This window comes from Pan troglodytes, chromosome 23, assembly GCF_028858775.2.
Source record: "Pan troglodytes isolate AG18354 chromosome 23, NHGRI_mPanTro3-v2.0_pri, whole genome shotgun sequence".
NCBI lineage: Eukaryota > Metazoa > Chordata > Mammalia > Primates > Hominidae > Pan > Pan troglodytes.
This window is the reverse complement of record NC_086016.1, coordinates 44,379,285-44,405,470: the sequence shown is the minus strand read 5'-3', so window position 1 is coordinate 44,405,470 and position 26,186 is coordinate 44,379,285. Positions and strand designations below refer to the sequence as shown.

The window sequence follows — 26,186 nt, the reverse complement described above, 5'->3', positions numbered from 1 at the left end:
ATCACCCAGCCCTATGGATTCCTGTTCGATGCTGGCCCACCCTCCCTGCCTGGCAGCAAGTGCCAGGAGGCCAGAGGCTGAGGCAGTCTTGTTCAGGGGCTCCTTGCCCAGCACATGGTGGTGCTCAGACAGCATGCTGAGTGAAAGGATGCAGTGCCCAGCGGGTACCAGGTTCTCCCAGGCTCAGGGGTGCACAGCTGATGGGTCAGGGCTCGTCAGAGGCTGCTGTTAGCAGCTCAGGCTACTGCTCCACCCTCCGGGGACCTTCGGGGCCAAGCCTGGGGGCAGCTGAGTCAGCGACAGCCCTGGGTGTGAGGGGTGAACACTGGCACCATCACTGGGGTCTCCCTGGGTCAAAAAAGGCTCAGCCCCTGCATCCGAAGGCCAAGACCCTACCCACACCCAGAGAAGAGCTCTCTTCCACGGGAATTTATGTGTTCATTCATTCAACAAACACTGAAAACCTACATTCCAGGCCCTGTTCTAGGCACCAGGGATACAGCAATGACCAAACTGAAATCAAGAAATCTCTGTCTGAGGCTGAGCACGGTGGCTCATGCCTGTGATACCAGCACTTTGGGAGGCCGAGGTGGGTGGATCACTTGAGGTCAGGAGTTCGAGACCAGCCTGGCCAACATGGCAAAATCCCATCTCTACTAAAAATACAAAAATTAGCTGGGTGCGTTGGCAGGTGCCTATAATCCCAGAGGCTGAGGCAGGAGAATTGCTTGAACCTGCGAGGCGGAGGTTGTAGTGAGATTACACTACTGCACTTCAGCCTGGGTGACAAAGCAAGACTAAGTCTCAAAAAAAAAAAAAAAAGAGAAATCTGTCTGCCAGGTATGGTGGCTCACACCTGTAATTCCAGCACTTTAGAAGACTGAGGCAGGAGGATTTCCTGAGCTTAGGAGTTCAATATCAGCGTGGGTAACAGAGAGAGACCCCATCTCTACAAAACATTTTTAAAAATTAGCCAGTCATGGTAGCATGCACCTGTGGTCCTAGGCTACTTGGAAGGCTGAGGTGGAAGGATCGCTTGAGCCCAGGAGGTCAAAGCTGCAGTGAGCTGTGATCACACCACTGCACTCCAGCCTGAGCGACAGAGGGAGACCATCTCAAAAAAGAAAGAAAGTTTGAGACCAGCCTGACCCCCGTGGTGAAACCCCGTCTCTACTAAAAATACAAAAACATTAGCCAGGTGTGGTGGTAGGCGCCTGTAATCCCAGCTACTTGGGAGGCTGAAGTGGGAGAATTGCTTGAACCCGGGAGGTGGAGGTTGCAGTGAGCTGAGATCACACCAGTGCACTCCAGCCTGGGCGACAGTCTCAAGAAAAATAAATAAAAGGCTGGGTGCGGTGGCTTATGCTTGTAATCCTGGCACTTTGGGAGGCCGAGACAGGTGGATCACTTGAGGCCAGGAGTTCAAGACTAGCTTGGCCAACATAGCAAAACCCCATCTCTACTAAAAATACAAAAACTAGCTGGGTATTGTGGCACATGCTTGTCATCTCAGCTACTCAGGAGGCTGAGGCAGGAGAATAGCTTGAACCCAGGAGGCAGAGATTTTAGTGAGTTGAGATGGCGCCACTGCACTCCAGCCCCTGGGTGACAGAGCAAGACTCCATCTAAAAAAGAAAAAAAAAAAAAAGGAAGGTCCGGGTGCGGTGGCTCATGCCTGTAATCCCAGCACTTTGGGAGGCCGAGGCAGGCAGATCACAAGGTCAGGAGACCAAGACCATCCTGGCTAACACAGTGAAACCCTGTCTCTACTAAAGATACAAAAAATTAGCCGGGTGTGGTGGTCACACGCCTGTAGTCCCAGTTACTTAGAAGCCTGAGGCAAGAGAATCACCTAAACCTGGGAGGTGGAGGTTGCAGTGAGCCGAGATGGCACCACTGCACTCCAGCCTGGGCGACAGAGTGAGACTCTGTCTCAAAAAAAAAGGAAAAAGAAAAGAAAGGAAATCTGTTTTCATTAAATTGGCATTCCTGTTGAGGCGAGACCGACGATGCACCACCCAGTGAGTAGGTCGTATATATCAGATGGGATAATTATTGGGGGAAACTCAGCAATGTGAAGGGAGGTCGGCATGGGAATAGAGAAGCACCTGGAATGAGAGAGGCAGGTGCACATCAGGGCTGGGCGTGCCAGTGGGAGAATAGTGGATGCAGGTGCTCTGAGGCAGAAGCGGGTATGGGGTGTCCCAGGAGCTGCATGGGGGCCCATGTGGCTGGTGTAGCCTGAGCTCACAGAGAGTAAACGGATGGGAAGTGGAAGGAGATGCAGCCAGGTAGGGGGCATTGAAAGGACTTTAGCCCTTACTCTATGTGATACAAGGAAGGGGGTGAGATCAGACCTAGATTCTGATGGACCCTCTGTCTGGGTGAGGGACACCCAGTGAGGAGCTACTGCAAAGTCCAGGCAGAGATGACAGGAGCCGGGACCAGGGTGGCCTCAGGGAAGTGGTGAGCAAAGCAGATGAAAGGCTGGAAGCGGACCCAAAGGGACTCGTGCAAGTGGTTTGCTCTGCTCCCTCGCGGGGTGAGGCGCGAGCCGGGGGGTATTTGGATCTGGGCCTGCCCGGCAGGTGTCAGGTGAGCTGTGGACTGGAAGAGCAGGCGAGGAAGCTGAAGGTCAGAGCGTGCCTGAGCCAGAGCAAGTGGCAGGCCTGGGTCTGGAGCCCGTGCCTTAGTTTCCCATCCTTGTCTTGAGGCTGGGGATGTCATCGCTTTTCCAAGAAGGCTCTGAGGTACTAAAAAAGCATGAGCTTGGCGCCTTTCACCCCCGGGAGCCCCAGGGGCTGCATTTCCTGCCTTCTGTGAGCCAACGTCTGGGTCAGGGCCTCAGCCACGATGCTGGCTCCCCTCCTTCCTATGGGTCTGACACTGGCGCGAATGGTCCTACTTTGACCTTGCCCTGTTAATGAGCTTCAGGGTGAAGTGAGTCGCAGGCCCTGGGTACCACTGTGAAGTCCAGGAGGGCTCTGTGCTCCGCCTTGACTCCAGCCCAGCCAGAGGGATGAGCTGAGCCAAGAAGACCCGAGATGGGTGGGAAACACTTCCTTCAGCTTTCATGAGCCCAGGGTTAGGATGGAGACCCACTGGCTTCAGGCTGCCTCCCTCCCCAAGCCAGCACGAGTATGCACCTGCCATGTGCCCGGCCTGGACCTTTCTTGCACACCCCCGACTCTCGCCCTCAATATATGCCCTCCCTCCCTGCTTCGGCTTTTCCCATGATGATAGCAAGTAGGGTATCTCTCGATTTGTTCACTACCGAGCAGCCCCCAGGCACTCAAAATGAGGCCAGGGGAGGAGCTGGGGCGTGGACACAGAAACTGGGCTTCAGGCACAGGTGACAAGGGACTCCCCCCGCCTGTGGACCCCCACCCAGGCTTACAGGAGTGACCCACACAAGTGCCCTCTGTGTACACGAAACACAGTAGGCAAGGAACAGAACGGGGCCAGGCGAGATCTTAACCTTGAGCCCCCCATTTGCTGAGCAACGTCAGCTCCTGCCCTACAAAGATGGGACCGGACCATAGAAACTGGATCACAGTATTAGTAAAGGAGGGGACAAAGCTCAGAGCCCTGGGCTTGAGTTCTGGTCCCTGCTCCCTCCCCTCCAGGACGGCCTCAGTGACTCCTGCCTTCCTCTTCCTCCTCTCACCACCCTGCCTGTGCTTCCAGCAATGTCTGCAAAGTGTCTCGTGTGTGCCATCACTAGGCTAAGTGCCAACAGGGTGAAAGCAAGCCCTCTTGTCAGGTTTGGATCCTCTCTCAGTCTCAGTTTCCTCCTCTGGAAATGGGGTAAGGAGGGTAGAACCTGCCCACTAAGTGAACATGGAAGGAGAGCACTTTTTTTTTTTTTTTTTTGAGATGGAGTTTTACTCTTTGCCTAGGCTGGAGTGCAATGGTGCGATCTTGACTCACTGCACCTCCGCCTCTCAGATTCAAGTGATTCTCCTGCCTCAGCCTCCCAAGTAGCTGGGATTACAGACGTGCGATACCACGCCCGGCTAATTTTGTATTTTTAGTAGAGACTGGGTTTCCCCATGTTGGCCAGGCTGGTCTCAAACTCCTGACGTCAGGAGATCTGCAGGAGAGCACTTCTGAAGCACCAGTTGGGTGCCTGACACACAGTAGAAGCTTTCTGCTGCCCACACACCCTCTGTACCTGGGGAGAATGGCTGATGTGAGAGCCTGGGCTGGAAGGGAAAGAGAACCCGGAGGCCAGAGCAGCTGCTGCGTTTGCATTGCTAAAGCAGCCCTGGGAGCCCCTGGTTCGCTGTGGATGCCCCTGATGGCAGCGGCAGGATGGGGTAAGGAGAGAGTCCAGGAGAAAGAGGCTCCCTCCAGGCACAGAGGACCCGGGAGCACCTGCAGTGGTGGATAAATGAATTGAAGCTGGAAACTACCAACCAGAAGTGGCAGAGGGTGGACCCGAACCGCGGTTGGCAGCTTTGGGGACAGTGAGGACAAAGAGCAGAGTGTGCGACTCCACTGGGGCAAGTCTGGAAGAATGGCATTGCCTCCCGGGGCAATGCCTGCACCTGACTTCTGCAAAGGCCAGCAGGGAGGGCACGGAGCTCACACCCCCGGGAAGATGGGAGCTGGAGGGTGGTAAGAACTGGAGATGCATGAAGTCTGCTCGGAGGGGCTGGGGCAGGAGGGATGGGGGTAGAGCCCAGGAATGGATGACCCACAGGTGGCACAGTCAGCCCTGCCCGCAGGCCCTTCAACAGCAGAGGCTTCCCAGGCCCTCCTTGTTCTCTGTATTTCGGCACCTGGGATCCCTCCCAGAGATCTCCTTCTTTGCTTTCTGGATCCAGCTCCCATGTATCCAGCTCAGAGAGGCTCTCTCTGACACCATGGCTTTCTTCCCTGACACCTCTTTTGCCTCTGCCCTCGTCATCTGTAGGTCCCCTGAGCTTACTCCATCTCTTCGTCAAGGCCAGCTGTGTGAGGCCGGGTGCCTCTCGGCCTGTTCCCTGCCCAAGCCCCAGCATCTAGCACAGGCCCCCCCACATAGTAGGCCCTCAATAAACATTTGCTGAAGGGCTTACCATTTATAGGGCCCTTTCATACCTGTCATTAAATTCATTCGTTCAGGCTGGGTACAGTGGCTCACGCCTATAATCCCAGCACTTTGGGAGGCTCAGGTTGGCTGATCACCTGAGGTCGGGAGTTCAAGACCAGCCTGGCCAACATGGCAAACCCCCACCTGTACTAAAAATACAAATTAGCCGAGAGGCGGAGGTTGCAATGAGCCGAGATTGCGCCACTGCACTCCAGCCTGGGCGACAGAGCTGAGCACCTACTATGTGTCAGGCCCTGTACAGAGGCTGGGAACACAGCAAGCTAAACTCTTAGCTGGGGAGATCAGCTGTTATGCTGTCATGACCTGTTCAGGAAGAAAGGAAGTAGAAATCAGCAGGGGGCTTAAAAGCACAGACTTGGGCCTTCGTTCAGTTCCAGCTCTGCCACTTACCAACCTCTGCGAGCTTGAGCTGGGTGCTCCAGTCTTCAGTTTCCCCAGTGGGGATGCCAAACAGAGGAGCTGTGTCATGGGGTTGTAGAAGGCACAGAGGGGGCCTTGCGTGGTGGCTCACGACTGTAATCCCAACACTTTGGGAGTCCGAGGGGGGTGGATCACGCGGTCAGGAGTTCAAGATCAGCCTGGCCGAGATGGTGAAACCCTGTCTCTACTAAAAATACAAAAAAAAAATTAGCCGGGCATGGTGGTAGGCCCCTGTAATCCCAGTTACTCGGGAGCCTGAGGCAGAGAATTGCTTAAACCTGGGAGGCGGAGGATGCAGTGAGCCTGGATTGTGCTACTGCACTCCAGCCTGGGTGACAGAGCAAAACTCCATCTCAAAAAAAAAAAAAAAAAAAGAAGAAGGCACAGAGGGACCGGTGTGGGTCCGAGGTGCTTTGAGTACCAGGAGAGGTCTCTCTCTTGAGAAGGCAGCGATTGCCATGATTCCTGCCATGAGAGTAGGTCTGGGGGCTCCTGCCTGACTTGAGGGGTCAAAGTGGTCTTCCCAGAGCAGGCGCTCCCTGCGGCTGGCCCGTCCTCATCCTCATCCTCTCATGGCGTTGGGCACAGCAGGCCTCCCGCCTCACAGCACACTCCGCCTCTTGGTACCAGGACGCCATGCCCTCCTGGTTCTGTCCCACCCCATAGGCAGCTTTGCTGGGTCACCCCCCTCTTGGTGACCTCTAAATTCTGGCACATCCCGGGCCCCTTCCTCCGAGCCCTTCCACGCTCTGTCTGTGCTCCTGCGGCAAAGTTTCTGCTCTGCGGGTGGCATTCCCTGTCCACAGATGCTGCTGCTCAGACCCCTCCCCAAGCTCCAGACCACGGTCCACAGCCCCACGTGGGGGCCTGAGGGTGCCGCCACCTCATGCGTCCAGAGCAGTGCTCAGTCCCCGAGTCCTCTGCGTCCCAGCACACGTGCTCCAGATGCTCAGGCCCAAGCCTTGGAGTTGTGCTCGGCTCTTCTCTCTCCCCACATCCATCCCTCAGCAAGCCCTGCACTCAGTCTGTCCCGGATCCAGCACCTTCCCCGGGGCTTCCTAGGTGTCCCAGGCTGGGCTCCATCACCCTCTCCTGGAATATAGGTCTCTGCTGCCACGCCCTGGCTTCCGTCACAACCTGGCGTCTGTCTTTATGCTGTCTGTCCTGCCATAGCATAGCCCCTGTAGGCGGGGGACTTAGTGTCCCCAGCACCTGGGGGAGCCTGGCACGCAGTGCATGCTTGTGGAAGGAATGACAGGATAAATGCATGCGAGGACCTGGAAGATAAGGCAGAAGTGGCCAGGGTGTGAGGTGGGCAAGGCCACATTATTGCTCCCATTTTACAGAGGAGGAAGCTGAGGCCCAACAGGCTTCCTGAGCTGCTGATGGCAGCACCCCTGGTGTGCACAGCTGGATCTCAGCCCAGGCCTGGTGACTCCCTGTCCCACCACCATCTACTAGGGAGGGGAGACTTGGGCCACAGAGAGCTGGGCGTGGTGGGAGAAGCCACACTAGTGATTCATCTGAAAATCACAGTTGAAAGGCAAATGTTGGCCCCGAGGACAGAGCGCTCAGTGGGCAGGGATGGGCAGGGAGCAAAGCAGCCCCACCCCCATAATGTAATGTGAGTTTTCAAGAAGGCTCCCTCCCTCCTCCACGGGACCCCTTGCCCCGGCCCAGCCTCCCCAGCACCCCCAGGAGGCCTCTCTCCTGGAGATCCTGCCTCTTCCCCTTGCCAGCCCCAACCTACAGTCCACCCCGCATCTGTGGCAGCAGAGGGAGGTTTATACAATGCAACTGCAGCCACTTCCCTGGTGGCCCCCACTGCCCTTCGGGTAGACACCATGGCATTTGGCCTTTCGTGGCCCCACCCGTGCCAGCCTGTGGCTCATCTCCTCCTTTCTGTCTAACTGTCCATTCTTCTGTGCATCCATGACACTCCTGCCCCCGAGCTGTTCGCAATGTCTAAGACACCTTCTTAGACTGGGAGAGCTTTGAAGTTCCTCCCGTGTCTTCAGAAGACAGCGCAAGATGGCCCTGAGACGTCTGCTTCAGTCCCCTGCAGACTTGGGGCTCCTTCCTGGGATCCCCAGTGGCACTCACTTCTCTGGCAACCCCATCAGTCTCACTAACAGAGCCTCGAGGCCAGGCGTGGGTCTTGTTCACCACAGGGTCCTCCATGCCCAGCCCAGGCCCAGCGTGAAGGAGGGCCAGGAAGGGACACCAAGAGCTAACTGAGCTCCAGGGACCTTGCTTTCCAGCCCCGGCAGGTCCAAAGAGCTGAGCCCAGGTCAGCCTCCCAGGAGACCCACTGCCCATGAGCTCACATCCTCAGCCCTGGTGGTGTCCAGGCCAGCCAGCTCAGTGAAGAGACAGACACTAGGTCCCCAGCTGCCTTGACAAGAGGAGGCACTGAGGTGCACTGGGGCAGACCACAACCTCTGACTGTGACGGTGCCCTCAAGAAGCAGGTGGTGCAGGGGAGGCGGCCCTGGATTTGAGGACACACATCTGGGTTTGATCCAAGGACAGCCTTTTACCAGCTGGACAAGCCTCAGCTTCCCCCTCCTGTTTTTGGTTTGTTTTGTTTTTGAGATGGAGTCTCACTCTTTTTGCCCAGGCTGGAGTGCAATGGTGCAATCTCAGTTCACTGCAACCTCCACCTCCCAGGTTCAAGCAATTCTCTGCCTCAGCCTCCCGAGTAGCTGGGACTACAGGTGCTCACCACCACACATGGCTAATTTTTGTATTTTTAGTAGAGATGGGGTTTCACTATGTTGGCCAGGCTGGTCTCGAACTCCCGACCTCAAGTGATCCACCCACCTTGGCTTCCCAAAGTGCTAGTATTACAGACATGAACCACTGCACCTGGCCCCCTGTCTGTTAAACGGGCAATTCCATGCCCACCTCCTCTGGCTGTTATGAGAATTAAATGAAAATAAGGACAAGTTCCAGCAGACTTCGTAAACTGTCAAGTGCTACACAGACGCCAGCACTGCTCTGTGTCTGTGAGGCTTACACGTTCTAACTAAGCAGAGGAATCAAAACTCCAGCTCCTGTCTCGTCAATATCTTGGTGAAACACAGACCTGGATTCAAATCTTGCCTCTGCCACTTCCTGGCTGCGTGGCCTCGGCAAGTCACCTGCCCTCTCTGAGCCTTCACTCCCTCATGTACAGAACAGAGAGGATGGAAAGATTCACCTGCGGTTTGTGGAGGGCGCGTGAGAGAAGGCAGGTCAGGTGTTGAGAACCCTACCTGGCTCCATGCTCTGAGCCATTATGTGCTGTGACTGGGGGTGGCGCCGGCTTCTGCCTGCGAGTTAAGTAGCTCTCAGCAGCTAATCCTGCAGTAAATGGGCTGGGGTTTGGCAGAGGCCAGGGTTTTTAATTAGCTTCTGCCCTGAGATGAGGCAGTTGTGGCTCCACTGTCAGCAGTGGCCATGTGGTGCCTGCAATGAGGGGGGATGTCCAGGCCACCTCCCTCTGCCTCCAGAGGGCTGCCTGTACCGCCTCGTGACTCCCCAGCCTTCACCTTCCCAGCAGGCCCGGCCCAGCCTCCACTGTGACCAGCGGGAGCTTTCTCCAGCACAGCTCTGACCCTGGCGCTCCCACTTCGAGCCCTCAGATGTTTCCTATGCTCTTCATGCAGCCAGCACGGCCACGCCACGCCTGCCCCTCCCAGGCAGGCTCCCCTCTTGGGCCACACACTGACCTTCTCTCTCTCTCTCTTTTTTTCTTTCTTTCTTTCTTTTTTTTTTTTTTTTTTTTTGAGATGGGATCTCGCTCTGTCTCCCAGGCTGGAGTGCAATGGTGTGATCTCGATTTACTGCAACCTCCGCCCCCTGGGTTCAAGCGATTCTCCTGCCTCACCCTCCCAAGTAGCTGGGATTACAGGCGTCCACAACCATGCCCAGCTAGTTTTTATATTTTTAGTAGAGATGGGGTGTTGCCATGTTGGCCAGGCTGGTCTCAAACTCCTGATCTCAGGTGATCCACCCGACTCGGCCTCCGAGTCCCAAAGTGCTGGGATTACAGGCATGAGCCACCATGCCTGGCCTATGCTGACCTTCTCCGAGTGCCTCCAGACCTCCAGGCCTTGGCACCTGCTGTTCCCTCTACCTGAGGCTCCCTCCTCCCTCTTTTGCTAAATGAACTTCTTGCCCTCAGGATTTCACCTTCAATATCGCTTCTGCCCAGTGGGGCATTGGTTTCCTCCTCATGTGCCAGAGGCTCTGTGCCTGGCGATCAACCCACATACCATGTTTCGGCAAAACCACTGGTTCATCCTCCATCTCTTCACTGGTCCCTAAACTCCAGGAGGGTAGGGACGGTGCCCACCTCCTCACACTGCCTGGCTTGCCAGTGCTATCAAGTGTGTGTTGGTTGACCAAGGGCCTTCTAAGCAGCACCTCCTAAGCCCCAGGCACCTACTCCTTGTGCCCTCATTGTAACTTTGCATCAGTCTCACAAAGGAGGGTTATCGCTGAAGAAACCAAGACCCATGGCCGGGTGCAGTGGCTCACACCTGTAATCCCAGCATTTTGGGAGGCCAAGGCAGTGGATCACCTGAGGTCAGGAGTTCGAGACCAGCCTGTCCAACATGGTGAAACCTCATCTCTACTAAAAATACAAAATTAGCCGGGCGTGGTGGCACACATGCCCGTAGTCCCAGCTGCTCAGGAGGCTGAGGCGGGAGAATCGCTTGAACCCGGGAGGCAGAGGTTGCAGTAAGCTGAGATTGCACCATTGCACCCCAGCCTGGGCAACAGAGTGAGACTCCATCTCAAATAATAATAATAATAATAATAAATAAATAAATAAAACCAAGGCCCAGAGAGGGGAACTGGCTCGCTCGAGGCCAGAGCCAGTGACAGCAGAGGAGGACTGGACACTGGACCTGGCTGGCACCACTAGGGGCCCACCCATGGCTGCTGGCTCAGTCCCTGGGGCCTTGCCCCACTGGCACTGTTCCCAGTAGCTTGTGTCCCTACCAGCCAGGTGCTCTGTCCAGGGACATCACCTCGTGTGGGCCTTTTCCATTTCCTGTGTCTCCAGGTGCAGGAATGGCTTGATGCAGGTCTTGTAGGCATTTGCCACGTTTCCCTGGAGAGGGTGAGTGGGAGGGACTGAGTGATGAATCTCTGCGTGACCTCATGACAATCTGCCATCCTTTCCCCTGGGGGGTCTGTGCGGGGAGGAAGACGAGAGCCACTCATCCCTGGCCCTGACTCCTTTCTCCCTACAGAAGCGGATGCGGGGTCCAGGGAAGGACCCCACTAGGAAGTGCCCAGATCCAAGATCTGCCAGCAGCCCCAAGCAGCATCCTTCAGAATCCGTCTACACAGTGAGTCCCGGGGCCCCCGGCTCCCTCCACCTCTTTCAGGCCTTAGGCAGAGTCTGTCTTGTACCAGGGTCTGTCTGGCTCAGTCTTGTACCAGCTGTGTGGCCTCTCCTAGCCTCAAGTTCCTCATCTATAAAATGGGGATAACAATTCTTACCTCGTGGAATTTCTCTGAAGCTGAAAAGAGATGACACGTGCAGGGCTCCTGGAAGGCATACGAATGTCAGGTGCCCCCCATGCCCTGTTCCCCTCCTTGGCATGGATCCTCATTCTGGGACAAGGGGTAGTGACGGCACAAGTTGGTGAAGAATGAAGAAAGCTCCTTCATCTGACCAAACAGCTCTTACCACTTCCTCCTGTTTTTATTGTATAAACAACAAAAATCACAAAAAGAGGAAGAGGTCAGGCGCCATCCCACGCCCTTAACACATCAGTGATTTGTAATGATTTGCTCTCTCCCCTCCTGGCACATGCAGATATTATCTTACATGGTCACAATCACAGCGCAGACATGCGTTGGGACCCTGTTTGTTCCACTCTCTGCTGTGTTGTAGGCATTTTCTGAAACAATTTTCCTGGAGATGTGGGTGCATCTCCAGGAAGTGGAAGGTGGGTGCAGCGTAGGGGCCGAGGAGGCCAGGCTGCCCCAGCCTGGCCAGCCAACCAGCATGCAGCCCTCTGCCCAGCGGCTGGGGCCCGGGAGGGCTGGGAACACTCTTTTTGCTACGTTCCTTTCGGCTCCATGAACAACATATGCTCCAAGTAGAGCAAGGGAAGAACAAATGCCACCCAGTGCCAGCTGGGGTCCCCATCTCGTGAGATCTGGCACCGCCAGGTGGGCTCCCCACTCCACGCCTGGAAGGCACACAGCCCTTCTGGGGCCCTGCAGGTCCCCAGGTGCACGCTCCCCAGGTGCACGCCCCCTGGCTGCGATGGTGCTTGGGTTCTGCTCGTACGTGCTGTCGTTTCTGTTCCCACAACATTGACTCACTCTAATAACGCCACAGAACACCACACAGAGGACGCCCAGGATACAGCCTTGTCTGCTGAGGATGGGGCAGGTGGCAGCGAGGCCAAGGAAATGTCCCTGTGGGGCAGTGCCAACAGTTCCAAGTGGAACGTGACAGTTCTCAAAGGGCTTTCAGCTTCCCCATCCTGGGGAGTTTCTGTCAGCCACGGTTTTGCACGTGGCCGGAGACTTCCTCATACTCTCTCCTGTCTCCCAGCATCTCATAGTGGTATTTTCCCTACCAGGGATTCTGGTGTCAACTGTTAGATGAAAATATTTCTCTCTCTCCCTCTCACTCTCACTTTCCCTCTCCCCCAGCATACACATATGTGAGATATATATATATATAAAAGAAGAAAATAACCAGCATCCTAATCCCATCTTCTTCTAGGATAAATACTAAGAACATTGACTAATATATTTTCCAGTATTTTTTCTATAAATATATACAAAGAAACCCATACGCACTCACACATACTTCTTTTTTAATTGGAGCAATACAGCTATTTTTTTCATGAACATCTCATGAACATCTTTCCACGTGAATAAATATCTTTCTATGAGATTATTTTTAACGGAAGAGCTCTTTTGAGCAGAGCTTCTTGTTGCCTGGGTTTCACAGCCTCTAGGATGCAGGCCGACTTCTCTGGAGTGAGGTGAAGAGACCTAACTGCCTGCAGAGTTGCAGGGCAGCTTGGAGAGTAGAGGTCATAGAACTTTGCCAAGCCCTTGACATAAGGGTCTACCAACTGGGATTGGGCCTGGGCGGAGAAGAGTGACAGTCACAACAATGATGATGGTATCAAGAGCCGTTTGTTGTGTACCTACTATGTGCCAGGGATCATGGCAGGACTTTACACCTGTTATATTTTATCAATCCTCTTGATAAGGTTTTAGGGTAAAGGTTTTGTCCCCATTTTCACTTTCTTTTCTTCTTTTCTTTCTTTCTTTTTTTTTTTTTTGAGCAGAGTCTCGCTCTGTCGCCCAGGCTGGAGTGCAGTGGCACGATCTCGGCTCACTGCAAGCTCTGCCTCCCAGGTTCACGCCATTCTCTTGCCTCAGCCTCCCAAGTAGCTGGGACTACAGGTGCCCGCCACTGCGCCCGGCTAATTTTTTGTATTTTTAGTAGAGACGGGGTTTCACCATGTTAGCCAGGGTGGTCTCGATCTCCTGACCTCGTGATCCGCCCACCTCAGCCTCCCAAAGTGCTGGGATTACAGGTGTGAGCCACCGCGCCTGGCCTTCCTTTGGATTTTCTACGAACCCAGTCATGTCATCTATGAATAACGCAAGTTTTACTTTTTCCTTTCCAATCCTCATTATTTTATTTTATTTTTATTATTTATATTTATTTATTTTTTTTTTGAGACAGAGTCTTGCTTTTGTCGCCCAGGCTGGAGTGCAACGGTGCAATCTCAGCTCACTTCAACCTCTGTCTCCCCTGTTCAAGCGATTCTCCTGTCTCAGCCTCCTGAGTAGCTGGGATTACAGGAGACCACCACCATACCTGGCTAATTTTTTTGTATTTTTAGTAGAAATGGGGTTTTGCCATGTTGGCCAGGCTGGTCTCGAACTCCTGACTTCAGGTGATCCACCCGCCTCGGCCTCCTAAAGTGCTGGGATTACAGGCGTGAGCCACCACGCTTGGCCTGTTTTATTTTATTTTTTTGAGACAGGGTCTTTCTCTGTCACTCAGGCTGGAGTGCAGAGGTGTGATCTCGGCTTACTTCAACCTCTACCTCCCGGTCTCCAGCTATCTTCCCACCTCAGCCTCCCGGGTGGCTGGGACTATGAGTGTGAGACACTGCACTTGGCTAATTTTTTAATTTTTTGTAGACACAAGGTCTCACTATATTGCCCAGGCTGGTTTTGAGTTCCTGGGCTCAAGTGATCCTCCCACCTTGGCCTCTCAAAGTGCTGGGATTACAGGCGTGAGCCACCGCACCCGGCCCAATCCTTATACCTTATTTTTTTCCCACTTTATTGCACTGCCTGAGGCCTCTGATACAATGATGGTGAATAGAGGTGGTGATAGCAGGCATCCTTGTCTTGTTTCCCAGTCTCTGGGGAAGGTTTTTTTTAAAATATTGTCTTCCTTCTTTGGGTGGATACTTAAGTAATTTCTTATCTTTCTTCTTTTCTAATTTGTGCACTTACAGTATGAACTTCCCTTTAATATGGCTTTAGCTGTATCCCACAAGTTTTGATATGTCATGTTTTCATTATCTTTCAGTTTAAAATTTCCATTGAGAATTCTTCCTTGCCTCACTGGTTACTTAAATGTGATTTGCTTAATGTAATGTGGTGGCACACACCTATAATCCCAGCTACTCAGGAGGCTGAGGTGGGAGGATTGCTTGAGCCCAGGAGTCTGAGACCAGTCTTGGCAACATAGCAAGACCCCATTAAAATTTTTTTTTAAATTAATAAGGATCAATAAGGATATGGAGGGCTGAGCGCAGTGGCTTACCCCTGTAATCCCAGCACTTTGGGAGGCAGAGGCTGGTGGATCACCTGAGGTGGGGAGTTTGAGACCAGCCTGACCAACATGGAGAAACCCCATCTCTACTAAAAATACAAAAAAATTAGCCGGGCATGGTGGCACATGCCTGTAATCCCAGCTACTCGGGAGGCTGAGGCAGGAGAATTGCTTGAACCCGGGAGGCGGAGGTTGCGGTGAACCAAGATTGCGCCATTGCACTCCAGCCTGGGCAGCAAGAGCGAAACTCCGTCTCAAAAATAAATAAATAAATAAAAATAAGGATATGGAATATTTTATCAACATGATCAACAAACTTGGCCTAATTGACATATATGGAATACTCATTCAACCAGGCATGGTACGTGTTATTTTCAAGTGCACACAGAATATAAACTGAGCCATAAAGCAAGTCTCAAAAAATTCAAAAGGATTAAAAACCATACAGAACATACTCTCTGATCACTGTGGAATTAGGTAAAAATAAAAACACCACATAGCCATCATATAATTAGATATTCAAAACTGTTGAATGAGTACTCTCATTAAGGATTAACAATTGATCCTTACTAATTAAACTTTTTTTTTTTTTTTTTTGGCTGGGTGCAGTGGCTCATGCCTGTAATCCCAGCACTTTGGGAAGCTGAGGTGGGCAGATCACGAGGTCAAGAGATCGAGACCATCCTGGCCAACATGCTGAAACCCCGTCTCTACTAAAAATACAAAAAAAAAAAAAAAAATTAGTCAGGCGTGGTGGCGGGCGCCTGTAGTCCCAGATACTCAGGAGGCTGAGGCAGGAGAATCGCTTGAACCTGGGAGGCGGAGGTTGCTGTGAGCTGAGATCATGCCACTGCACTCCAGCCTGGGCCACAGAGCGAGACTCCGACTCAAAAAAATAAAAAATAAAATAAATAAATAAATAAATAATTTTTTTCATGAGTTCTCACTATGTGGCCCAGCTGGTCTTGAACTTCTGGGTTCAAGTGCTCTTTCTACCACAACCTCCCGATTAGCTGGGATTACAGGTGCATACCACCACATCTGGTTCTTACTGATTTTTTTGGCCTGTTTTCTCAATTTTTAACAGAAGTTAGTTAAAATCTGCCAGTATGATTGTGGATTTGTCTATTTCTTCTTTTAATTATGTCAATTCTTGTTTTTTATTCATGTGGAAGAGTGCTCATGGCATATTATGACATGAAAAAAAAGCTTTACTACTTCAATTTGTTTTAAAAAAAACTTGACCTATTCTTTGGGAGGCTGAGGTGGGTGAGTCACCTGAGGTCAGGAGTTCAAGACCAGCCTGGCCAACATGATGAAACCCCCTCTCTACTAAAAATACAAAAATTAGCCAGGCATGGTGGTGCACACCTGTTGTCTCAGCTGCTTGGGAGGCTGAGGCAGGAGAATCACTTGAACCCGGGAGGCAGAAGTTGCAGTGAGCCGAGATTATGCCACTGCACTCCAGCCTGGGTGACAGAGCGAGACTCTGTCACAAAATAAATAAAAATAAATAAATTTAAAAATAGAAGAAAAAACTTGACATATTAAAAGCATGAATTCGGGGTGGGTCAGACAAACCCACCAAAACCCCCATCTGAGCCTTGTTCTTTTGCTTACTGGGTCTGCTACTTAAACTTTCTGAGTCTTAGTTCCATAATCTGCAAAACAGGGTTAACGGTACAATATTGGTTTACAGCTTGCAAACATGCTGTGATTTCTTCCATCTGAAATTCCTTGAGCCCGCATCCCCCTCCAGCTCCCTGCCGTTTCTCCACAGCACCTTAGAACAGAGTTCCTCCAGCGTTGACAGAGCCCTCTCACCTTCAGCCCCTCTCCCTCTCCTTTCTGTTTCTCTCTATAGGCTTGCAACCCTCCTCTTCGCCAGAACCTTCCTTCTCAGGGTCACCATTGACTCCACATTGTTAAACCAATGGGCAGTTCTCGGTCCTCACCTTCCTTGATGAATCAACGGCATCTGACACCCTTGAGCTCTCCCTCCTCCTCAAACACACTTTCTTCACTTGCTTCCAGAACATTCCACACTCTCCTGATCCTCCCCTGCCTCACCATCACACCTCCTCAGCCCCTTTCACTTGTTCCTCTTCCAGAACCAGTGGAACCCTGAACTGTAAAGATTGGAGTAAATGTTGGAGCCCATCCCGGGACCCTTTTTCTTCTTCATTCCCTTCACTGGGTGATGTCATTTAGCCACAAGGTTCTGAAGACCATCTATATCCTGACAACTCCCAAGTTTATATTTCCAGCCCAGACATCTCCTCTGAACACCAGAGTCAACCCCACTTGAATGTCTAAACAACATCTCTCTCAAACCAAACTCCGATTTTTTTTTTTTTTTTTTTTTTGAGACAGAGTCTCGCCTTGTCACCCAGGCTGGAGTGCAGTGGCGTGATCTCGGCTCACTGCAACCTCCGCCTCCCAGGTTCAAGTGATTCTCTTGCCTCAGCCTCCTGAGTAGCTGGGATTACAGGTGCGCACTACCACACCCGGCTAGTTTTTGTATTTTTAGTAGAGATGGGGTTTCAACATGTTGGCCAGGCTGGTCTCGAACTCCTGACCTCAAATGATCCACCCGCCTCAGCCTCCCAAAGTGCTAGGATTACAGATGTGAGCCACTGCGCCCAGCCTCGAACTCCAACTTTTTACGCACGTCTCCTCATTGCTGCTCCATCCTTCCCATTGCTCAGGCTGGAAATGTTGAAGTTATTCTCTCCATCTGTGTTTCAATCACTGCCCATATCTGATCCATCAACAAATCTTGCTTCAAAACGTATCCAGAATCCAGCCCTTCTCACTGCCCCAGCGCTAACACTGGTGGGAGCCACTCCTATTTCTTGCCTGGAGTCCTGCCGTTGGTCTCTAAGCAGCTGGTCTATTTTTATCCTTTCCCCTCCCTGTGTCCCCCTACCCACACCCCCAAGACCCCTGTTCGTTTTTCACCTGGCAGCAGCCAATGATCCTGGTAAGCCATCGTCAGATCATGGCCCTCTGCTCAGAGCCCTCTGAGACAGAGACACCAAGATGGGGTTAGGTGAGCAAGGGGTTTATTAGAGAAACCCTCTGGGAGAGAAGATGAGGAAGGGGCTGGGGAAGACTGGGAGAGCAGCCCCTCCGCGGAGCAGGTCTGATCCCAAGGGAAGGAAGCCCCTAAACCGTCACACTGCCTAGGGGTGTGAGGAGTGCCCAGGTCAGAGGCATGTGGCCTCCATGCAAATGTGGTAACAGGTTTCAAGGCCCAGCAGCTGGGCAGTTTTGAGCCCTTGGTCAGTTCCGATCCCTTGAAGCGGAGGTCTGTGAAGCAGTTCTTACGACCGCCACGGTCCTGCAGAGGTTCCCCTCTCACCAAGGGTCAAGGTCAGCGCCCTGGGCCTCTGTGTTGGCTATTCCCTCTGCCCCAGGGTGGCCTTCCTGACACTGGCCACGGCTGCTCCCTCTTTTTTTTTTTTTTTTTTTTTTGAGACGGAGTCTCACTCTGTTGCCCAGGCTTGAGTGCAGTGGCACAGTCTTGGCTCACTGCAACCTCTACCTCCCGGGTTCAAGTGATTCTCCTGCCTCAGCCTCCTGAGTATCTGGGACTACAGGCATCCGCCACCACGCCCGGCTAATTTTTGTATTTTTAGTAAAGACGGGGTTTTGCCATGTTGGCCGGGCTGGTCTTGAACTCCTGACCTCAGGTGACCTGCCCTCCTCAGCCTCCCAAAGTGCTGGGATTACAGGCGTGAGCCACCGCGCCCGGCCCGCTCCCTCATTCTTTCAGCTCTCTACCCTCATGGGACCTTTCAGTGCAGCATTTTCCTGACTTCCCCTTCAAAATTGCCCCCTCTCCCCTTTCCTGTCCCATCCCAACCTCCCTATCTTCCTTCTTTGAGTCTCTCCAGTGCCTTCATGGCTACCTTTTACTGTGATTATTGTCAATCTAGAGCCTCCTGGCACCCAGCACACAGTAAGTGCTCAGGGGTCACCTACTATATGATGGGCAGAAGCCTGTTCTTACCTCCCAGGGTGTCCGGGTTTCCACGGGGCCCAGCACAGGGAAGTGGGGACACTCAGTAGCAAATGTGAGGCGTCAGGATGTGATCTGCATCCTCATTCAGCAGCAGTACTCAGAACCCCCACCCGCCCGGCGGCTCTGTCCCAGCCCAGCCTGGCCCAGCATCCTCGATCTTACTCTCAGCCTCCAGGCCCTCCTGCTCCCATTCCTGCTCTGAGCTGCTGCCAGAGGGACCTTTCTAACACACGACTCTGATGCCTGGTGAGGAAAGCCTTCAGGGGCTCCCCATTTCCACTGCCTGGTCTAGAGCTGAATTGCTTCTCCACGGAGTGTGTTCCTTCCCGAACAACACCCCCAGATCTCACCCATCACCCCCAATGCCCAGGACTCTCAGACTAGGTCCAGGCCCAGGGACACTAACTTCAGCTCTGGCCTCAGCCTGCCTGGAGAAGGCCTCAGCATTGACTTCACACCTCTGCCAGTTGGATGATCACTGGGGTCAGCACCATTGCCCACTGGGCAGCAGGAGGCAAAGGGCCGGGAGGGCCTGGATCCCAGACAAACAGCCGCAGCCCAGCCCAGCCCCCAGCCCAGCCCAGCCCAGCCCCCCAGCCCCCAACACCGAGCCCAGCCACAGCCCAGCACCCTCCCAGCCCCCAGCCCCCAACCCCCAGCCCAGCCCAGCCCATCCCCAGCCCCACAAGTGGCCCATTCCAAGCCCTGTGCAATCTCCCAGCAGGCATACCTAAGGGAGGGCCAGGAGGGGATGGTTCAGGAGCTCAAAGGGTGTCCTGTTGCCAAGGCTGCACCCTGCATTTCACAGCCTGGTGATGCAGGTCATACCCTGCATATAAATGCACCCAGCGGGTCAGGACTTGTCAAGGCCTCACTCAGCAGCTGCTAATTGGTGGCCACCTCCGCAGCCTCCCCTGCCCTCAGCCCCGCAGCTGCTCCTGCCCTGCCCACTGCACCACCGCCCACTCGCCTATTCCCCGACTCCTCCACTGTCCCCCACTTCGACAGGCACGAAGGCCGCACAAGGCAGGGCAGGACTTGGAAGTTTCCCTCCATTCGAAATGAGGCTTCTTCCTGGGGCAGCCCTGGTCCCTTTCCTACAAGGAAGCAGGTTGGAAGCCCCTCTCCCCAGACCCAGCCTGTTTCTGGCTCAGAGACCCCTTGAACTCGTCCTCAGGGCCGCCCCACCATCCCCATGTCTGATGCCCTTGAAGTGAGGGTCTCCCAAGTGCCAAATGGTTTATTACTTGGATCTTCATGCCCAGCTGCCTCTTGGCGCCTGCCTCCCTCCCTCCTTCCCGCCCGCCTCCCGCCCTCCTCCTGCCTCTGAGCACCACCTGTCTCTCCAGCCTGCCTCAGCAACCCCTGCTTGCCTGTTGCCAGGGAAACCGCCTCCTTGGCAACCAGCCGGCATCCATATGACACGTACACTCAGGAAGGAAAGGCTTCTGCTCTTGCTTAGGCTGTTGGTGGGCTCTGCTCCGGAGTCCAACAGGTTCTGAGGGAGGGTCTGGTCTGTGATCCCAGAGAGGGGAGGTGGGCAGGCCTCATGCTTCTCTTGACCATTCAACAGCAGTTTATTAAGCACCTACTACTTCCCTGACTGTGTGTGTGGCCCTTTGTGCACAGTATCTCATTTAATCATGCATTGAACCTGCAAAATAGATGTGATTATTCCCATTTTACAGACGTGGAAACTGAGGCATGGAGAGGTTAAGGGGTTGCCTTTGGCTGGCAGAAGTCAGAGCCGAGATTCGAACCTACTCTTGTCTGACTTTAAAGCCCCGGTTCTTTCTACCATCCTGAGGTCTCTGGCTAGGCCTTTCTTAGCTGGGCCAAGAGTGAGTGGGCCTAGGACACACCCAAGTGACGGGGAAGCCCCCTTACCATAGCTCATTTGGTGCTGCTCCCTTTGTGCCAAGCACAGCTGTAGAATCAGAAACCCAGAGATAGACTAGGCATGGTCCCTACCCTCAAGGGGTTCCCATCTGGTGAGATGCTGGTGGGAGCAGGACTCCGACATGACCCAGTGCAGGAGCCATGAGGCCAGGGACATGGCCTCCAAGCCCAGCTGAGCTCAACACTGACTCGGGCTTCCTGGGAGGAGGCTTGGGCTGTGGGGGGACCGTGGTCAGAGAGTGGGTGGCAGGAGCTTGAGACCTCCAGGGAGGCGCATATGGGTGATGACAGCAGCCCAGGTGGCCCGGGAGGGGTGGCTGAGGGGAATGAAAGGAAAGTGACAGGCAAGGGGGATGAGGGGTGTGCTGAGAACCAGGATTGGACTCTGGAATCCCCCAGCAGGGCACAGGCTCGATGACCAGGGAGTGTGACCCCAGTGGGTGCCTGGGTTATCCTTGAATACAGGCTGGGGTGGGGGTTGGGGAGAGCTAGAGGGTATGGGTGGGTGGGAGGACCCTCACAGGGGCCGGGGCTTTGAACAGCGGGGGTGAAGGCAGAGGTCATGGGGGCATCCTATTGGAGCAGTGGCCACAGGTATCATGCAGGGGGCTGCTGGCTGCCAAGCCCTTAAGAGCCTAGGGACAGGCAGGGACAGCAGGAGGAGGCCTGGCCCTTTCTCTTGCCAGCCAGGTGGAAGCCTGGATAGAACCCTCCAGGTGGAATACAAGGCTCTACTGGAGGTCCTTAAGGGAGGTTAGGGAGGTGGCCGAGAACAGAGAGGGGTCAGCCCTGTATAGGCAGGGAAGGGGAAAGGTGACTCTGGGAAAGGGGGTGGCAGGTGCAAAGGTGTGGCTGGGCTTCACCCTCCCCTGGGCTCCCACGGTGGGGTGTGTAACAGGCAGGGGGCTGGCTGCTGGGGCCAGGGACTGCCCCTCTACACACTTGCCCCTGATCCTGGCACCCCGTTTCCTGTAGGCTCTGCAGCGCCGCGAGACCGAGGTCTATGCCTGCATCGAGAATGAGGATGGCAGCTCACCCACCGCCAAGCAGAGCCCCCTCTCCCAGGTACACAGGCGCTGGGGCACCAAGCCTGGCTTCTTGCTCCATCTGACCCTCCCATCACTGGTGAAGCTGGGGGGCAAATGGGACATGGAAGTGAGCCACCTGCTGTGGAATCCCAGCCATCTCCTGGTGGCAGCTGGTCTGCTGGTTAAGAGGACTGGTGCGTTTGAGTTCCTGCGCTGTCCCTTAGCCACTGTGCAGCCCTGGCCGAGGTGTCTGACTTCTCTGTGTCTGAATCTCCTTGTGTGCAGATTGAGCAACCTAACAGTACCCACCTCATAGATGTTCAGTGAGGGTAGAATGTACTGAGAGAGCTGCCTGGGACCCAGCTGTGCCCATGCACTATGAGCCACTGTAACTATCACTGGGCACAGTGTCCACATGGTCAGTCAGACAGGGGTGTTAGGCTTCCAGCTGCCCCCAGGTTGGTGTTGGCTAAAGTCTGGAGCTAGAGTGTGAGCTGGTAGAAGCTGGGCTGGCCTGGTCAGGGTTCTGTGATTGTCATGATGGGGCCTCAAGCATATTACCCAATCATACTTTCTCTCTTTTTTTTGTTTTTGTTTTGTGTGTGTGTGTGTGTGTGTGTGTGTGTGTGTGTTTGTTTTTGTTTTTGTTTTGAGACAGAGTCTTGCTCCATCACCCAGGCCAGAGTGCAGTGGCGCGATCTCAGCTCACTGCAACCTCCACCTCTCAGGTTCAAGCAATTCTCCTGCCTCAGCCTCCCGAGTAGCTGGGATTACAGGCGCCCGCCCCTGTGCCCAGCTAATTTTTTGTGTTTTTAGTACAGACAGGTTTTCACCATGTTGGCCAGGCTGGTCTCGAACTCCTGACCTCATGACTCACCCGCCTCAGCCTCCCAAAGTGCTGGGATTAAAGGTGTGAGGCACCGCGCCCGGCCCATACTTTCTCTCTTAAACCTGTTTGCTCATCTGTAAAGTGGATGAGCAGTGTTTTCCTGCAATACCAACTGCCTCTGAATTCAAATGTGTTCCAAGCTGAATAACATCTGCACCAGAGCTTCCAGCACCGTCAAGCGTGAGGCGTTGTTCAGCCAGAACAGGAGCCCACAGGCCTCTTGGAGCATCTGTCGGGGAGTGCGGGCGCCTGGCACTTGGCCTTCTCTGGCTCGGGCTGGCACTATTTGTTAAATCGCCTGTTCTCAAAGCCCTTTCTATACTCAGCCCTCAACTAGACCCTGAGTGAAAGCAGGGACATCTCCGGCAGTGCCCACCCTGTGCCAGGCCCTGGGGTGCTGGACAGGAGAACTAGGCATGTCCCTACCCTCTGGGAGCCATAGTCTGCAGGAATAGGTCGCTGACCCCATGGACACACAGAGGCATTTGTAGCCCTGTTGTGAGGGGTGTTCTTCTGGGAGGGACCAGCCAGGGTGGGGAGGGAGGGAGGGGGTCCCTGGGACCCTATGATGAGCCCGCAGGCAGAGTGAGTAGGGGGCAGTCATGGAACAGGTGTGTCTGTGGGAGGAGGCGCATCCCACACAGAGGGCAGAAGGCAGAGGGCAGAGCTGTGGGGGAAGCTCTGAGGCTGGAAGGGCAGGCCCATGTGGCTGGAGGGCAATGGGCAGGGGTGGGGGCAGCATGGTGGGGGAAGAGGCTGGGGAGGTGGGCTTGGAGACAGAGGGCAGGCCCCCCATCAAAGCTACACAGGAAGTGATCTGTTGCCCTCTGGCTAAAACTAAATTAGTGCAAGTTCATTCTTAATGGTCATTCTCTCTCTTTCTCTCCTTCCCTCCCTTTCTTCTTTTCTATCCAGGAGAGACCGCATAGATTCGAAGATGATGGCGAACTTAACGTGGTCTATGAAAATCTCTAGGATGGGCTCCACCGCTCATAGAGCTTGCCCTGGGTCAGAGGACCGGGGCAGCCCCTGCCACCAAAGGCCTTGACCTGAGTTGGGAGTAAGGCCCCCAGGGACACCCCATCATTTCACCCTCACATTCAAGGCCCTTCCTGTCTTGGCCGGCCCCACTGCCCCCCCATTCTATACCCCAACTGCCAAGGCTTTCCCATCTTGGGGCCTTTGCCCAGGCTGTTCCTTCTGCCAGGCAGGCCCTTCCTCCCTTGGCCCAACCAGCAAAGCGCCCCTCAGTCTTCAAGGGCTTTCCTGGATGCCACCCTTGCCCAGAGCCCTGCTCACTGCCTCATGCTGACAGAGCAGCATGCTCTCTTGGCTCTCTTGGCACCAGCCTGCACCTCAGCCAGCAGGGCAGCCTCTGAGCTGAGGGAGGACCCTGCAGGGGTGCCTAGCAGTGCTGTGTGGGGAGCCGAGGTATGGAGGAGCTGGGGAGCAGCTATGCAAATCCCTACCTACCCAGCTGGGCCAGAGGCACGAGGCAGCCAGGCAGCGTGGGAGCAGGGGCTGGCGTGGGAGGTCTGGGGGACAGACAAGGATGATGGACCCCTCAGAGGCAAGACTAGGATCAGGGACAGATCTGGAGGCCCAGGACATGGCTGAGAGGTGGTCAGCAGGCTGGGGGCATGGAGCAGAGAGGGCTTGGGTACAAGCTGGAGAGGAAGGAGATTCTGGCATGTTGGGGTGAGGGCAGAGGGACAGATGAGGGGAGGAGGGTGCTGGCTAAACAGGAACTGAATGAATGGCCTGAAGCTCCCTCTCCCAAGGGTTCCCACTCCCATTGGCCTGGCCCTGTACATGCACTGTGTCATCTCCTTGGTCACCCTCTGCTCCAGGCCTTCTCCACCACAGGACCTCAGCTGTCCCTCCTTCTACCCAAGGTGGAGTCCCCCAAAGTCCCTTCTGTCTGGCCTATCCTGTGCCCACCACCTGTGGCTTCATCCAGCCCTCCTCCTCTATCTTTATCTGCCATAGGCCCCAGCCCTGGCCCCCTGTGGATTGAGGTCCCAAGTGGTCCAGCTGTGGGGTTTGGTGCTGGGACCCTCAATGGCAGCCGGAAGGTCCCTCTGAGGCAGAAGCTCAAGCCCCATGGGGACAGTGGCTCCCCAGTGCCTGGCCCTGAGCCATTTCTGCTGTTTCAAGTGCCCACATCACCCTCATTTCCTCCTCACAGCAGCCCTGCACCGTGGTCAGAAACCCATCCACAGGCAGGCAGTGGCTGGGGTCCGGGTGCCCCGGGCTGTTGGGCTCTGCTTCCTCCCTCTGCTCCCCCATGTCTCCCTGAGTTCTCCCACCTTTGCTCATTTGTAAAATGGGCAGGTCAATCTTCCCACCCCACCGTGTGGGCTGCCCCAACCCCAAATGTGCCCAGGGAGGGTGGGGAACCCAAGGCACAGGCCCCGCCCCTGCCCCCAAGCAGCACTGGGCTACTGGCTCGCAGAGGCACCTTTGGTTCTGCAGGTCATGCCCCTCCCTGCAGGGAAGGGAAAGCTGGTGGTAGAGGCTGGGCACAGACTGACGTCCAGAAGAAGTCCCTTGGCCCTGCTAGGGTGGCACCAGACTTCTCTGGTCCCACAGGACAGCCAGTGGCCTCCCAACTTGGTTCTGGGCCCCCGCCTGCAAGCACACATGGCAAGGAGGGCTTTAGCAGGCTCACATAACCGAGTGGCAAGGCCCCTGCTCCCAGAGGCTGGATTTGAATGAACTCCGGGCCTGTTTGGGGAGGTGAAGCTGCCAGGTGTGCACAGGGGCCTCCCAGGCTCCTGGCTCCACCAGCCAAGGAGGTGGGAACAAGGGTCAGGGCAATGGGGGACAATGCCGCTCAGGGTGCAGTGAGCTCCCCTGGGAAAACCGAAGCCAGCAAGACCAGGAGAGGGCCACCTCACTGGGCCTGCCTCCCCCACCTCCTGGGCCTCTCTGACCTCAGCTCCTAGACCCTGGACCCTTGGCTGGGACTCAGCATTTTCCAGTCTTTTTCAGGGGTAGACAGGGGAGCCTGGGTTAAACTTTACCACTGTGCCCTGGCCCAGGCATCACCAACACGGACTCCCTGCAGCTGCCCTGCCGCCGACAGACCCCAATTAAACCCACACCTGGCCTTGGCCTCCCCTGCTGCATACCTTGCATGGTTTTTGCCTCACTTGGAATAAAATTCCAACTCCTCCCTGTGGCGTAGGAGGTTCTTGGGGGCTGATCCATCACCCCTCTGTCTATGTCTGGTGGACATAGACATTGCCAGCGTGGTGGTCGTCTGTGCTTGGTTCAGGGCAAGGCTGGGAGGCAGTGGGTGCTGAGGTCTTCAGTGAGCAAGGAGAGAGGCAGGGAGGAGGAGGAGGAGGAGGAGAGCACAGCATGAAAGGACGGGACCCTAAAGGGCTTTGGCCCAAGGGAGGGTGGGGCAAGAATTTTCTGAGACTTCTGTGGGCAGCAAAGAGGACTGAGCACCTGTTCTCCAGCCCCCAGGACTGAAAGCCTGCAGAGACAAGCTGGCACAGGGCGAGGGGTGGCAGGGAACTTCAGGGTGGGAGGTGCATGGGGCAGGCGGGAGGAGGAAGAACAGAGAGGGGACAGAGAGGGTATGAATGGGAGCTCCTGGGGTGCAGGCTTGCTTTCCACTATGAATGGGTGGAGGAGGAAAGAGAAGAAAATTGCTTTTGAGACCCACCCAGGCTGGGTGGCCTCAGGGCCTCCCTTGAATCCCTGCTCCACCTCCCACAGCCTTGTGGACTTGGGCAAGTCACTGGCCACCTGAGCCTCAGTTTGCAGTGACATTCAAGACAGCTCAGGCCAGGTGTAGTGGCTTATGCCTGTAATCCCAGCACTTTGGGAGGCCGAGGCGGGTGGATCACTTGAGGCCGGGAGTTTGAGACCAGCCTGGCCAACGTGGTGAAACCCCGTCTCTACTAAAAATACAAAAATTAGCCTGGTGTGGTGGCACACACCTGTAGTCCCAGCTACTCGAGAGGCTAAGGCAGGAGAATC

At 54.7% G+C, this 26,186-nt stretch overlaps 1 protein-coding gene across 2 annotated transcripts in view; it reads left to right on the top strand.

The window, feature by feature from the left end:
* Positions 1-25,368, top strand: part of NFAM1 (NFAT activating protein with ITAM motif 1) — a 54,437-nt gene extending 29,069 nt beyond the window's left edge. For both annotated transcript variants that reach the window (XM_063808074.1, XM_001170811.7), the window contains exons 4-6: positions 10,764-10,862; positions 21,249-21,338; positions 23,106-25,368. In XM_063808074.1, coding sequence (XP_063664144.1) covers positions 10,764-10,862; positions 21,249-21,338; positions 23,106-23,165 — 249 coding nt within the window. In that variant the 3' untranslated portion in view covers positions 23,166-25,368. The remainder of the gene's footprint in view (positions 1-10,763; positions 10,863-21,248; positions 21,339-23,105) is intronic.
* Positions 25,369-26,186: the final 818 nt, after the last annotated feature.